General features: G+C 57.6%; 6 protein-coding genes across 6 annotated transcripts; 2 read left to right on the top strand and 4 right to left on the bottom strand.

Moving 5' to 3' along the window:
- Positions 1-489: 489 nt before the first annotated feature.
- On the bottom strand, positions 490-1,275 carry KVR01_009785 (uncharacterized protein; the record flags this gene model as incomplete). Its single annotated transcript, XM_044793760.1, has 3 exons — positions 490-497; positions 655-991; positions 1,213-1,275. The coding sequence occupies 3 exons, from the start codon at positions 1,273-1,275 to the stop codon at positions 490-492; spliced, it is 408 nt and encodes a 135-aa protein (XP_044641033.1).
- Positions 1,276-1,758: 483 nt separating this feature from the next.
- On the top strand, positions 1,759-2,018 carry KVR01_009718 (uncharacterized protein; the record flags this gene model as incomplete). Its single annotated transcript, XM_044782147.1, has 2 exons — positions 1,759-1,904; positions 1,973-2,018. The coding sequence occupies 2 exons, from the start codon at positions 1,759-1,761 to the stop codon at positions 2,016-2,018; spliced, it is 192 nt and encodes a 63-aa protein (XP_044640966.1).
- A 281-nt stretch (positions 2,019-2,299) lies between these two features.
- On the bottom strand, positions 2,300-3,176 carry KVR01_009761 (uncharacterized protein; the record flags this gene model as incomplete). Its single annotated transcript, XM_044790378.1, has 2 exons — positions 2,300-3,056; positions 3,133-3,176. 2 exons carry the CDS (start codon positions 3,174-3,176, stop codon positions 2,300-2,302), a joined length of 801 nt encoding a protein of 266 aa, XP_044641009.1.
- An 864-nt stretch (positions 3,177-4,040) lies between these two features.
- KVR01_009682 (uncharacterized protein) lies at positions 4,041-5,315 on the top strand (the record flags this gene model as incomplete). Its single annotated transcript, XM_044788866.1, has 1 exon — positions 4,041-5,315. The coding sequence occupies one exon, from the start codon at positions 4,041-4,043 to the stop codon at positions 5,313-5,315; it is 1,275 nt and encodes a 424-aa protein (XP_044640930.1).
- Positions 5,316-5,726: 411 nt separating this feature from the next.
- Positions 5,727-7,362, bottom strand: KVR01_009830 (TFIIH/NER complex subunit SSL1; the record flags this gene model as incomplete). The annotated part of the gene is made up of 2 exons (XM_044794295.1): positions 5,727-6,657; positions 6,731-7,362. The coding sequence occupies 2 exons, from the start codon at positions 7,360-7,362 to the stop codon at positions 5,727-5,729; spliced, it is 1,563 nt and encodes a 520-aa protein (XP_044641078.1).
- A 464-nt stretch (positions 7,363-7,826) lies between these two features.
- On the bottom strand, positions 7,827-10,307 carry KVR01_010104 (uncharacterized protein). The gene is made up of 2 exons (XM_044784525.1): positions 9,155-10,307; positions 7,827-8,987 (listed from the first exon to the last, which is right to left on the bottom strand). The coding sequence occupies exons 1-2, from the start codon at positions 9,400-9,402 to the stop codon at positions 8,348-8,350; spliced, it is 888 nt and encodes a 295-aa protein (XP_044641352.1). The 5' UTR covers positions 9,403-10,307; the 3' UTR covers positions 7,827-8,347.
- Between the last annotated feature and the right edge of the window lie 3,337 nt (positions 10,308-13,644).

Genomic DNA, 13,644 nt, shown 5'->3' with positions numbered 1-13,644 from the left:
TCATGCATGTTCACATTCAGCGGTAGAGACCGCATTGCTCTTCTTTTTCATGGATGGTTTAAGATTCGTCTCTTCACATGTCTCTTCGTGGGTTTGGTAGCCACTTTGCGGGCCATAGACAGCCGAAGCCTGAAGGACTCCCCGCCTCTCTTAGCAGCCTCATCTGCGTCCTCGCTTGCAAGGGGTCAAAGGTATATCATCAGCCAGACGCCGTAGCTATTATTCTTTTTGACTACGACTGGTGGCTAGCCACGGACAACCTTTCCATCCACACACACTCCTTTGTGGTATGACGGGGCCGTCACACTTGTCTTCCCCCCGACAAGAAGAACGCCAAAAAGGGATGAAGTCGACCCTTCTTTCCGTGTGGTCATGAGATTCGGGTCGTAAGCGCAGTTCAGGTTTTCAAATGCCGTCGAATTTTGATTTGATGCTGTGTACATCCATACCATTTCGACCCCGCCCAGCCGAAAACAAGCAAGAAATAATCTAGAAACCTGTTGAGAAAGCTCGGGTTAGCATCGCGGTGCGCGAGAGGGTTCAATCGTTGCCTCGTGTCATGCTCGAGGCATCCACGCATCCGCCAGGCTCTCTGAGGGAAGGGATGCCGAGCTGGTGCTCCGTGTATCGATTTGGGGCTGGGGCTGAACATACGCAGAGGGGTGAAGAACCATCGGTTCTTGCCGCTCGTGTACCGCTCCTCAAGGGTCTTCTTGACTGTCTTCTTGGCGTCCTCGCGCTGGCTGACCTCCTTGAAGGTGTCGGAGGTGATGGCGCCCTTGAGGCCCTCGAGCTCCAGGGTGTAACGGGTGGGCATCAGGTGGTTGTAGTTGACGACCTTGACGAAGGGCTTGATCTTGGAGCGCTTCTCCTGTCGTGTCTTGGACATACGGCGGGTGATCTTGCTCGGGTAGCGCTCGATACCAGCGACCAGGGCGTGGCCGTAGGGGTGCGCCTTGTTGCCGGTGTCGACGGGCTGGATGATAACGACCTGAATTGCGGGAAAAGAAAAAGAGCCCAGTCAGCCTTCTGTCAACTGCCGGTGGACGTCTCGTGCATCCTGAATGTGCCAATCCCCAATGATTGATCCCTCGAGGTCATCGCTGGTACCCGAATCCATCCTCACATCCCCACCATATATTTCCCAAGCTCCGTCGCTCCGCATCGGCCTTGGTCGCGCGCAAACAGGTTCGGGGGCTCGAAAATTCTCACCTTCTTTCCGGCGTAGCGGCCACGGGTGATGATGGCAACACGGCCAACCTTGAGGAACTTCATTTTGGCGTCGGTCGGGTCGTCAACGGGGGGTAAATGAAGGGTGGTTGCGTTGCTGGTCGTCGATAAGGGAATCTTGACAGTGGCTGCGTCAGGCGAGAAAATTCAGCTGTTGTGGGATTCGGCCGCCAAGAAGCCGCAGGTCCCGTGATTGCTTAAGTAAGGAAAAGGCGGGTCGCTGTGGTTGAGACTCGACCCCTGCAAGCCACGGACCAGGGCCAAGCCAAGGGCGGGCCAGGCCCAGTAGTGCAGCTCCATCTCGCTCAGTCTGCTTGCTGTCTACAGGAGAGGCCAAAGCTTCTTTTCTCATGTGTTTGCTCGCTGCAAGCTCTCATGTTCTGTCTATCTGCCTTGGTGCCTACCACTCTTCAAGTAGCGCTTGAAAACCCAACAATCCGAGGACGACCATCTTGAAGATACATTTTCGAGACGTCTTATCTCAAGAGCAAGCACACACGGGCCACGATCAAGACTATATTCCCCACCATGCCTGCGCCAACCTACATCATCAGCAAGGTCGCTGACCCGATCTTTGCTCTCTTCATTGGGTTGTCTGCTGCAGCAACGAGGATCAACCGTGAGGAGAAGGATAAGGGCAGGTCAACTTCTGACACTATCAATGCGGGTCTGAGGTGTGCACGTCTATTTCATACGTCCTGCGGGGATATACGTGCCAGTATCATATTCTGACTCTACATAGGAGGACTGGTCTATCCAGGTTTGCTTCATCGCCCTCGCAACACTGAGATCGACTCATTGCGGTCTCTTGCTTGAGTAAGGACTGGCGGTTCCTTGCGAAAGTGATGTGAGCCTGATCGCCTCGGATGATATCGCACAACGCCCCACGCCATTTTTACCAAAGAGGAAGGCGTCAACGATTGAGGCGTACATATCCAAGTTTTAGTTATCATTCGGCAAAGCGAACCCCTCTTCTGAAGCGCTTGACCCTTGAGAGAGCACCTTTTCCTACCGGACCGGTTTTCTCTCGAGCTCGGATTATGCCTGGGCGCCTTTGGAGGTGCCTGTCTCATCTACTGAAGGCAGGGCCGTATTCTTTCTTCATCGCCTCTCGCACCATCTGCCCACAAAGCTTGGCTGTGGGATTCGTGCTGACCGCAAGACCCTTGGCCACTTCATTACCATACCTGCCGCCCAAGGCGAAGTCTCGCGAAGCGGCTCCCTCGAAATCTATCTTGTCCCAGCCCGCCTCGGGCCGGTCCTGGTCGACATTCAGAACACCACCTTTTGCCAGCATCTTCGATGTCTGAAGGTAGATCGCCGCCCTCTGTGTGTGTGCCGAGGAGAGGGTTCTCGCTGTTTGCCGAGACAAACGTGGGTAAGAACCACCTGGGGTGAGGAGGCAGATGCAGGTGTCAAGGTCCGAAAGTGTCCTTCTGGCCGCAGATCGTCTCTCTTCTGAATCGCACTCGGCAAAGAGAGGACTATCGACCGGTTCTATACCCGACACAAGCATGCCATCACCGTGTAGACGGCGACTCGCCTGTGCCCGGTTGTTCCTGGCACTAGCATATGACGGATTGGTCGAGACCAGCTCACTTAGGCCAGCCACGCATTCTTCATACGTCTTCAGGGGATCGAGACCAGTTTTCGGCCCTGGTCCAGCAAATTGCATCTCAGCCTTCTGCACCGTTAATATCAACCGCCGTTCTTCCGTCGCGATGCGCTCGTATACGGTGACATCTGTGATATGGGGGTCCTTGGGCAAGGTCTCGTCCACCTGGACCACTTGGGAAGGGTCAAACTCAGGATCCTGGATCTTCTCCCTGGTATTGTGTCACGTCAGCCTTTCAGGTGACTTGATTAGGGGCCAGGCTTGGTGAGCTCTTCAGCACAGCTTACAGGATGTTGAGATCCCGAGTACTCAATGACACAGAAGCCATCATGCGTTCGCTTCCTGGCAAATGGCTCAAGTCGAGGCTTTGCTCGGGTACGTCTTGCAGAGTGTGTTCGTCAAGTTGAGCACAAACAGATCGGCAACACCTCGTGCGATGGCCCTATCTATGCGACAAAGGTTGGCTGCAGCGACCGATGACTGGAAGTATCAGTCGAGTGGAATGTTCAGCTCCGGGGCTTCTTTGCAGTGGAAATTTCGCAGATAAGTCGATCTATACAGCACACTTGGTCCACTTCTCCTTGTTCCAGGACTTTTTCAAGACGGATGAAGGACTCATTAAAGTTCTGGCGTGGCCTGCACGGCGAGTGATGTTCTCGCTGCAGTAATCCGGGTACCGCACGTTGGGGGTCGAGGTGCTGATTGGACATTCCGTGCGCGGCAACCGTCGGATAGCTCGCTTTGCGACGGCTGGTGCAGGGCACCCTCGCTTATCGGCCCAGTTCCGCGCTCTGGTCAGCAACGGAACGGCCTGCAAGTGTCAAACAACTTGGTAGAGTTTGTTTGACTGCAAGACATTGAGTCGTCATAATCACGGGCCAGGAGTCGTTGGACTATGCCGCGCGCGGGTGCGCCGCACTCGAAACGTCGGCTTATGACGACCAGGCCGCCGAAGCAGCCCTCATGGCTCCTGCCAGTCCCCCGGGCTTACCAGGCTTAGGGATATATACATGCTGCTCTTCACCCGATGACTGGCTCCAAGGTCTAGGGCCTTTGTTCTAGTTCATCAGGTTTCCAACTCAGTGGCTGGACTCCATTTTGGCTCCTTTGCTCCTTAATCTTCATTTTCCGACTACAGACATCCATTTATATTGGTTGATAACGGGCATATTTCACAGAAGCAGTCTGAGTGATAATGAGCCCGTCTGCCATCAATGATAGCCCACGAAACTCGGTAGCCTACCATACCAATGGTAGCGCTACATCACAACACACAAGTGCGGACTATGCTGTCCGCCATCCCCTCCCCAGCTTCAATGGCTACGACCATGTGACGTGGTGGGTAGGCAACGCCAAACAGGCTGCCGCGTATTACTCGACCCTCTTCGGTATGAAGCCGTTGGCCTACCGCGGCCTGGAGACTGGGAGCCGGTACTTCACTTCTCACGTTGTCGGCAACGGCGATGTGCGCTTTGTCTTCACGTCCCCGATCCGCTCTGCCGTCCACCTCCCCGAGGATGAGTCCATCTCAAAGGCTGAAAAGTCGCTTCTTGTCGAGATGCACGCTCACCTCGAGCGGCACGGTGATGCCGTAAAGGATGTTGCCTTCGAGGTTGATTCCGTGGAAGGCGTGTACGATCGCGCCGTCTCCCAGGGGGCCGAGTCCGTCCAGCCCCCGACTGTCCTGTCCGACAAGGGTGACGCGGGCTCCGTCACCACTGCGGTGATCCGCACGTACGGCGACACAACCCACACGCTCATCAGCCGAAACGGCTATCACGGGATTTTCCTCCCCGGTTTCCGTGAGGCCAAACTCCCCACCGCCACTGTCGCCCTGCCGGACGTCAAGATGGCCCGCATCGACCACTGCGTTGGCAACCAAGACTGGGACGCCATGGTGGCGGCGTGCGAGTTCTACGAGCGGTGCCTGAGCTTCCACCGATTCTGGTCCGTCGACGACAGCCAGATCTGCACCGAGTTTTCGGCGCTCAAGAGCATCGTCATGTCGAGCTCCAACGAGGTGGTCAAGATGCCGATCAACGAGCCGGCCTTTGGCAAGAAGAGGTCGCAGATCGAGGAGTACGTCATCTTCAACTCGGGCGCCGGCGTCCAGCACATCGCCATCCAGACGCCCGACATCCTCTCCACCGTGTCCGCCCTGAGGGCGCGCGGCGTGCAGTTCATTGACGTGCCCGCCACGTACTACGAGACGGTCCGCATGAGGCTCAAGACGGAGAAGAGGAACTGGGAGCTCCAGGAGGACTTTGATGCCATCCAGAGGCTCAACATCCTGATCGACTACGACGAGGGCGGGTACCTGCTGCAGTTGTTCACGAAGCCGCTGATGGACCGGCCGACCGTGTTCATTGAGATCATCCAGCGCAACTCTTTTGACGGCTTCGGAGCGGGTAACTTCAAGAGCCTGTTCGAGGCGATTGAGCGGGAGCAGGCAGACAGGGGAAACCTGTGATTTTATCCAGGCCAAGGGCCACGGCTCTCACATAGGTAGTAGCATACAGCAGTAGCATACAGCAGCAGCGAGATTGCAGCACACATCAGCTTTTTAACAGTTCAATCACTCCAATTTGGACCAAGTCGTCAACTTTTATCATCCAATGGTCCAGCTCTCCATACGTCTTTCCATTAGGCTCTGGCCTCTCTTCTGTGTATGATTACAACAACATGACCAAACGGTCTCATATGCAGCTCTATCCAGCGCCTCATGAAGCCGCCGGGTTTCGGCTTCGCCTTGAACGCCGAAGGGCGAGATTCCGGACTCCTATACCTGTATTCTTACAAAATGGTATCAAAAATATCCTCTGTCCCTGGTAAAGCTGTTTTTTTAGAATATTTTTTTCGTGTCCTTTTCTTGTCCCGACCTCTAATCCACGATCATGCTCCCGTTGGCATGCGTGACGCCATTCTCGGCCGCCTGCAAGTCTGCCTCCAGCTGAGCCGCAGCCCGGGTGTCACTCTGGCACCCAGGGCAGTTGTGGACAATCTCGTGCGCAAAGACGTCGCAGTCGATGCAGAAGTGGTTGCCGCACACCTCGCAGGCGTACCGGCTACTCTCGCTGATGCCCTTGACCTTGTCGCCTGCGTTCTTCTCGGCAAGCTCCCTTGCCTTGCCTCTGGATTTCGGTGGCTCGGGGAAAGGCGTCAAGCAGGCATAACAAGCGGTCGACTTGTCGGCCTCGCCCCACGGGACTTCGACCCAGTTGCGAAGGGGGAACAGGTGATGGTAGGATCGTGCAAGATGGGTCGAGAGAATCAAGGTCAGGCCGCACGCGGGACACTCTGCTGGCAGGCGGCACACCTTGGTCGAGCATCGCGTGCAGAGGTATCCGTCTCGGCACGGCTTGTTGTGGCACGCACACAGGCTGATGGCGTCTTTCTTGTCGCTGGAGGGCCGGCTGGCGCCATCCGTGCTATCCCTGGCGCTTCCACTGGCTTTTACAGCCTCGGCAGATGCATTGTAGTATTCGGCTTTCGTCCGTGAAGGAAAGCCCATCATTAGCAAGCTGGCACTGCTCCGCTCCGTCTGCCGGGTCACGGGTGGAGTCGTGCTGGCCAGGAATAGTTCTCGAAAGTGCTGCTCGTGCATCGCGACTGAGTAACAACCCGCGTCGCCCCCATTTGTCCTGGAACACAGGTCGGCGCAGACAGCCACCTGGGCGGCGAGGCCGACAACGGACACTCGTATCTTGTCTGCTATGAGGCTTTCGATGGTGTCGTGGATGTCGCCAGGGTCGCTGGAGAGAAGAGCGCCGTAGACGATGAGGACTTCGCGAGTGCCGTGGGAGGGGGCGTGACTGCGGGGAGACAGACCGAGGGCGTGAGTTCAACAAGCTCAAGATCAAGGCGAGCCTGTGGTGGGAAACCTACAAAAGATCGCCGCGGGACATCTCCAGAGCGTTCTGCAAGCTTGGGTTACCCCTGGGCTCGAACTTCTTCTCCCAATGCCTCAGCCAGTCGATGTGATCTGCCGGGTTGCCGCTCATCTCGCTGATGTGGACGGCGACACCGTCGCGCATGGCAATGATGCCCAGCTGCGAGATGGGGTTCTGCTCAAAGTACTCCCTCACAAAGTCCACCGCATAGTGCATCATGAGTATGTACCGGTTTGGCAGCAGGTCCTTCTCGAGCATGGCAAAGGACATGTCCAGGACCAGGACCATGTGCCGGATGATGCCTCGCTGGAAGGGGGTTGTGTCGCGCAGCAGGCGGCGCCGCTTCTCGGCCTCGAGGAGGGCGGTGAGAGAGACGTTGCCCTCTTCATCCTCGGGAACATCCCAGGTGAACTTTCCCTCCTCCCAGGCCGCGCGCTTCGCGTGCTTGCTCTTCTGCCCTCGTGGTCGTTGCCCGCGGCCGCTGCGTGAGGAGGCGGCGGCGGCAGCATGTCGGTTGGATCTGGCATCGCTGGGGCCGGCGTGGCCTCGGCCGCTCGTCACACGGTGGTCGGCGAGGTCATCGTCGGAGATGCCTTCGATGTACTCGCCGTCGCTGTCGTCGGCCATGTCGCCGCGTTGTTTGGAGGGTGGTCGCAGTCGCAAGGGCCTGTGCCGGGGGGCGCATGCGTGGACGAGGTGGTTTCCGCGAAGGTTCGAGGCGGCTGTCTAGACCGTCTCTGAATCTTCCATCGTAGGGGATAGGGGATCCAACGACTTCAGAACGCCCCAGTCGCACTAATCACAAGCAGGGAAACCAAGGAGAGAGTGCCAAAAAAGAAAGACGCCGGCAATGTTGAAGGTGCGCGGTCGTGCACGAGGACGAGCTGCAGGAAGATTATCAGCCTAGAGGCCATTGCTTGCAAGTGGGGCGGGAATGTACGTACTTCACGTTTGGAGTGACAGAGTCAACGACGACCAATGACGTCTCACCCAAAACAATCGCCTATCTTGTTTCTTCGAAGGGATTCGCTCAAGGGCGTGAAGACATACGCTCCAGATTTTGCTTTATTTTTTTTTTTTTTTTTTTTTTTGGATTTCTTGTCTACTCAGACGGCGTAAGACTACAAAAATGGAAGATAGACTCAGTTTCTTCGACTCCCGCAACATTGTGACAATTGCCACATACCGCGCTGCCTCGGTGGTCCTCTCGTCAAACCACGCACGTATCATAGCAGATATAAACTCGCATGGAATTGATCGATCAGCTCATCATCAGTGTGTGCACTTGATTTGCTGGCAGTAATTTCAGGCCCTCTCCCGTGGCGGAGCCGCCACTCCTCCTAGTCTTCCAGGCTCCCTGAGCATGGGACCATCCTGAAGGCGGTGCCGGCGCAACACTGTGAAGACATCTCATAACATACAACAAGTTTCGGGTTTAGACCGCTCCTTTGTATACTGCTGACCGGTAGGTAACTTCAAATGCTAACGCCAAATTTCATTATGGGTATGCTGCAGTCATGTGCTATCTAAAAGAAACTCATTTCGACATTATTATTAGGTGAGTGATGTTTCGCCCAACGGGTCCGGCTCGGTCACATCACAACAACTTTTTCTATGGGTAATTTCCCACAGGCATGGGCCAGTCGTCTTCGGTGATGGAGGACCAGAAAACCCAAACCATGACCACCGACAGCAGGGTAAAGAGTGTCTGGAACAGGGCCCCATCGATCTTGCCGTCGGTGCCGTTGCAGATGTGCGGGCTTATGGCGTAATTAAAGATTTGGCCGAGGGCGAAGAGGATGGCGGCCAGGGTAAGGTAGACCATGGGCCTTGTCTCGCCGAGCACTCGCAAGACCAGGACGGTTTCGAGGACGTAGAAGGCGACAAGGAAGATGAGCGGCGCCAGCTGGTAGAGCACGTACAGCGCGATGTTTCGGAAGTTGGGGCCCTCGTAGCTCGAGTCGAACTTGCCCGTCCAGCTGAATCCCGTGTCGAGGGCAATGTAGCCGGTGCCAATCAGTAGTATGGCCGCCGACACCAGAATTAGGCCGAGCGACAGCGGCGTGCCATCATCGATGAACTGGTACCCGACAACGGCGTTGAGCATTAGCATCCAGGTAGTCGCAATTATGAAGCCGATGTGGATGCCGGTGAAGGCTATCCGAACCGTCGAGCTTAGCGGGAATTCTCCAACGGTGAAGATTTCGCAAATCGACATTACGATGTAGCCGACGAGGAACAATTGCATTTCCCTGGGATTGAGGTCAGTAACGTGGAGGGCATGGGCGCGACGCATGGGCGCGACGCATGGGCCGATGGAGGGCGCCAGGAGTGCAGGCAGAGTCTGCCGTCTCCTTTTCACGTTTCCTGCTCCAACTCGTGCCACGGCCTCGCGGACCCATCCGGGCAAGCAACGTACCTTCTCCCAACGGCGGCTTTTTTGCGCTCGGAGCGCAGGATGAGGTAGATGGCGGTGGCGATGGCGACAGCACACAGCAGTATCGAGCCCAGGTTTCCGAGCCTCCTCCCGCCGCTTAAGGGGATGCCCGTGAGTTCGCATCCGCCCCATCCTCCGGTCTGGTCGTGGCGAGTGCTGAGCAAGTTGCAGACGGGGAGGGTGGAGTCGCGGCAGAAGTTGCCGAAGTTCCCAAACTGTGTTGAACCCATTGCGCCGGCTGTCGGGTCTGGTCAGCCAGGAGGGCGAGTTGGCAGTGGGATGGGAAGCTGTCGCGACCACGATGCGATGGGTGTGGTCGATTGGCCCGGCGGCAGGTCCTGGGAGGGAACAAGCAGGAGATGTCGCAGTGGCGGGTGGACGGCGTGATGACCGTGTGGCCTCGGCCCGGGGTTCGTTGACAATGGGATTATAGTCGACTGGTTCTACCTCCCAGCCGGGTTTTCGCCACTGGGATAAGCGCAGGACAGCCCTTCCAATTGACAGTCTGGCTCGATTGTACTGCTGGACAACGGGGTGGAATAGAGGCGTGCTTTTGGCCTGAGCAAGGCGGTGGGAGAGAGTGCTTGCCCGGTGCGTTGGGGGGGGGGGGCCGCGGGAAGGCTGGGAGGAAAGGTACAGTGCAACAGGAAGCGCCTTGCTTGTTTTTAGTGGCAGGAGCCTGAGGGCCCCACTGCCAAGGTTACCTGGACGGAGTCCGGGTGGCGTGATTGGGCGGCTGGATGGCCGACGGGGTGCCGGTCGAGTCGCACGCGGAGAGACTGGAGGGAGTGGTCGGGGGGTTGACCTTGGTTGTGGAAATAAGAATTTAAGATTATGCCGTGCCTAGCAGGTCTCTGGACGACCAGTGGGCCAGTGGCGCCTCAATGGTGCGGGTGACGATCTGTGTGCCTGTGTCGCAAGTGACACTGGCTTGACTGGCATCAGTGCGCACCAGCGGCGGCGTGTGGGGACGGGCTGACGGGCTGCCAGCCTTGGAATGCTGTCGAGCTGTCGACAATGGGCTGGGCTGGGAGAGGGCGTGGTGAGGGAGCGACGAGCCGGGCGGGCGGGCGCAGGTGGGTGGGTACCTGATTAGATATAAGCACCTGTGCAGGCTTGAAACAGCGCGCCTGCACGCTCATCGTGCCCTCGTCGCTCGCCCCATCCCGGATCTAGGCTGGCCTGGCTGGCCTGGTTGGCCGCCCAGCTATAACTATAACACCACCGTGATAATGCCTGGCAACCTGGCAAGCAGCATAATGTCCAGCATGACTGAGCGTTCCGCAGCTTGGAGGCACTCTGGCCACTGATTTGATTTGACCTTCATGCATAATGAGCTGGTTGACGACGGACGCCCGCGACAGCATCCCTGGCTGTCTGGGTCCATCTCAACTTAATGCACAGTCTCTTCCCCACGGCCAGAAGACCACCCCCCCTGCCTATCGGCACTCACCTGTGCTTGCCCATGTCACCTTCCCGCGCTGCGAGGCAGCAAGGCAAGGGAAGTCATATTCGCATTGTTCGGCCATCCGCGTGGCCCATCCCAGGATTCCCAGCCAAGGGAGCCAGCCTCTCAGCCTCAATCACGCTGTCAGGCTCGATCACGGCATTCCTACCTAGGCCTCAAATTGTCTCGGAAGCAACAGCCTCCTGCCCCCCCCCCTTCTCAACCTCAGCTTGCAGAAGTCGCAGAAGCAAGGGACGAGAGCGCGCCAAGATCCCCGTTGATGACCACCGTCGCCCTAGGTTTACTTACCACTTGTCCGGAGCTATCCTGTCGCAATCCAGCGCTCGCAGGGGGAAGACGAACTGACGAAGTAAACGTCCTGTCCCACTTCGGATATTCCATCTCGAGGGTTTGCCCTAGCCTCGGGGTGCTCGTCTCACCCCGCTGCCCTTTATTTAGCAATGCCCTCTTCACGTTGGCATCCGTCGCCCCGACAGGCTCCAGCGAGGCCGGTCTGGCGGTCGACTTCCTCCTCCCGCTAGCCACGCACGCAAATATAGCTAGGCGCATGCAACCAACCCGCCAGGCCTGCCAACATGCAGCCCGAATCTGGGGCCACAGGGCCGCCGTGTCGTTTCAGCCACAGCCACACACACACACCCTCTCTCTTCACGGCTGCCACGACGACGCGCCGCTCCGGGCTGGGTTGGCTGGGCGCTGAATCCTGTTTTGAACCAAAAGGCCCCGTGCCCTCGCAACCACTCGTTGCCCTTTGGGCGACTTGCTGGCTGCTGATCACTGCACGAGCGCGGCCCATCCAAGCTGAAGAAAATGCTCAATGCTCGCTCGCCCATGCTATCACGACTGGTGTGATTACAGATGCGGCCCTAGCCGTTGGCCACATGCTATCCTACTCTGAACGCAACGGCCAAGTAGAGCTCGTTATACTATGTAGTGTGCGCCGGGGGGGGGCAACAGTGTTAGTTCCTAGCCGGGCCCAGCCGTTCGGAGGACTCCCGCTGTCCCGTCGAGTTTTGACCCCCGAGCCGAGGCAACTGCAGGTCCTCTGCACGGAGCACCCGTTTGTTCGAGGACCCGCGGTAGATCATCGACTGGTACTCATCGGAATACGTTTCAGCGCTGGCTCCGGCTTGACGAAGTAGTGTGTGCCTGCAGATCGGATCGAACATGGCGGCCACGGGTCCTCGTAGCAGTGTGGGTTTTGAGTCTTGACAAGTCAAGATGTGGCCAAGATGTATTGCAGAAAATATGTCTGGCATGCCCCAGAATACTCGTGCGGAAACCATAGCAGGCTGCACACAGATAGATGCCTTGTGCAGCCAGACAGCACGCCGTTTGGCCGTGTCCCGCGCCCAGCTCTCGGGTTTCCTGTTTCGGGCCGGGGTGCCCGCACGTTCATAATATTATACTCGGCTTCGTACTCTCTGGTCTGGTGTGCATCTTGATGATGGGCGACTATCTTCCATACTCTCGTGCACTGCGACCCATCTTTGGGTGCTTGGGCGCTGAATCCCTCAGAAGACTGAAGGGCATACGTGCACCATGATGGTTTCGGCGCCGCACAGCTTGTCAGCGCCAATGGCTGAAGTTGGGGGCCAAGGCCATGCAGCAGTGTGTTACTGTCTTGGTAAGATTTGAATCTGTGGGCAGCCCGTCCCATCGGGTCTCACGCGATAGTTCATCTCAACCCCAGGTGTGGAGCGTGAAAACTCAGGCTGCATCGCGCAAGGCTCCCGGGTCAGCTGCGGCGGCACTGGCCCTGTTTATTAACTTATTCACCAGGCTGTGTCTGTGTCTGTGTCTACCCGCAGCTGAAGCACAATTGGGTGTGGGCGGGTACACGACGTTGAACACACGACACCTCACCCTCGCCGTCGCTTCAGCGCCGTTGCCGCGGCAGGATCGTGATGCTCGTCCCTCCGCGATCTTTGGCGAAATGCAAGTCGACGCATGGAGCGTGATGTCCCAGGCGTTGGCGGTTGGGCAGGTGGCCAGGTGGGTTGGACTTGATGTGCAAGAGGATCGGGCTTGAAGGAGCCCTGGACCCTGAGAGAGGGAATGCGGGGTGGCGTCATTGGGTCTGGGGTCGAGGGAGCTGACAGCCTGTGATCTCCAAAGCAACAGGCCCGTTGCCGGCACGAAAGAGGGGAGATGGAGTAAAAAAAGGGTCTCGTGGGCAGCCGCTCTCCCACATTTCCCCGGACTCGAGGTCATCTGCCTGGCTCTTGGGCATGCGAGACTCCACATGCAGCACACAGTCAGTCAGGTCAGTCAGGTCAGTCAGTTGTTCGCTGCGGACGCCCGCGAGGGACCGACGAGGTACCACGATAACAGGACGGCTGGGGCCGCTGGGCTGGTGCAAACTCTGTTGGGAGGAGCAGGGCTCAGTCCATGGCGACCGATCCCCCTGGCGCTGCGAGGGCGTCACGATGGTGGGTTCTCCTGCCACCGGCTCACAGGCCCTTCGGCCCAAAAGATAAGATGGGAGACGACGGTGGGGCCATGACAGCACCGTACAGCTCTAGCAGGCGGGCCAGCTCTATGGGTGGGTTTAATGGCAAGTTGTTAGCGGCACGGTGGAACAAAGGATCAGCCAGTTCCAAGGGCCAACGCTTCCATCTCTATACCTGGACTAGAATCAGGAACACATGGGCAGATAGGCCGTCGGTCCAGGTGGGCAGTGGGCTTCAACTTGAACGAGGCTCAATTACCCCCTGTTGGTCTGCTAGAGGGAGGGAAAAGGGGGCGAGCAAGATGCATCTCGTCTCATTGATTACCGCACTGCAGATAGAGTGAGTGCGTGCGTGCTTGGTGGGAATGATGCACAGCTACCTGGCCGCGCACCAGGCCTGGGCGGTGGACGTGCGTACCTCTTATCAGCCAGGCCAGGAGATCGGCGGGCGCCATGCACTATTATGGGCCACAAGCATCCTTGGACCTTCAGATGGCCGTGTCAAGCTTGGAAGTCAACAGGCAGGGCTGGGCTGGCAGGGTCGGAAGGTCG

The sequence above is a fragment of the Diaporthe batatas genome (assembly GCF_019321695.1).
Source record: "Diaporthe batatas strain CRI 302-4 chromosome Unknown Contig00012, whole genome shotgun sequence".
NCBI lineage: Eukaryota > Fungi > Ascomycota > Sordariomycetes > Diaporthales > Diaporthaceae > Diaporthe > Diaporthe batatas.
The sequence above is the reverse complement of the archived record's forward strand: the minus strand, read 5'-3'. Positions and strand labels throughout refer to the sequence as shown.

Excerpts from the sequence above, each read along its gene's own strand:
- KVR01_010104 (XM_044784525.1), bottom strand. The coding sequence starts at position 9,402 with ATGGGTTCAACACAGTTTGGGAACTTCGGCAACTTCTGCCGCGACTCC. Across the intron at positions 8,988-9,154 it reads AAAGCCGCCGTTGGGAGAAG|GGAAATGCAATTGTTCCTCG; the intron begins GTACGTTGCTTG and ends CCTCAATCCCAG.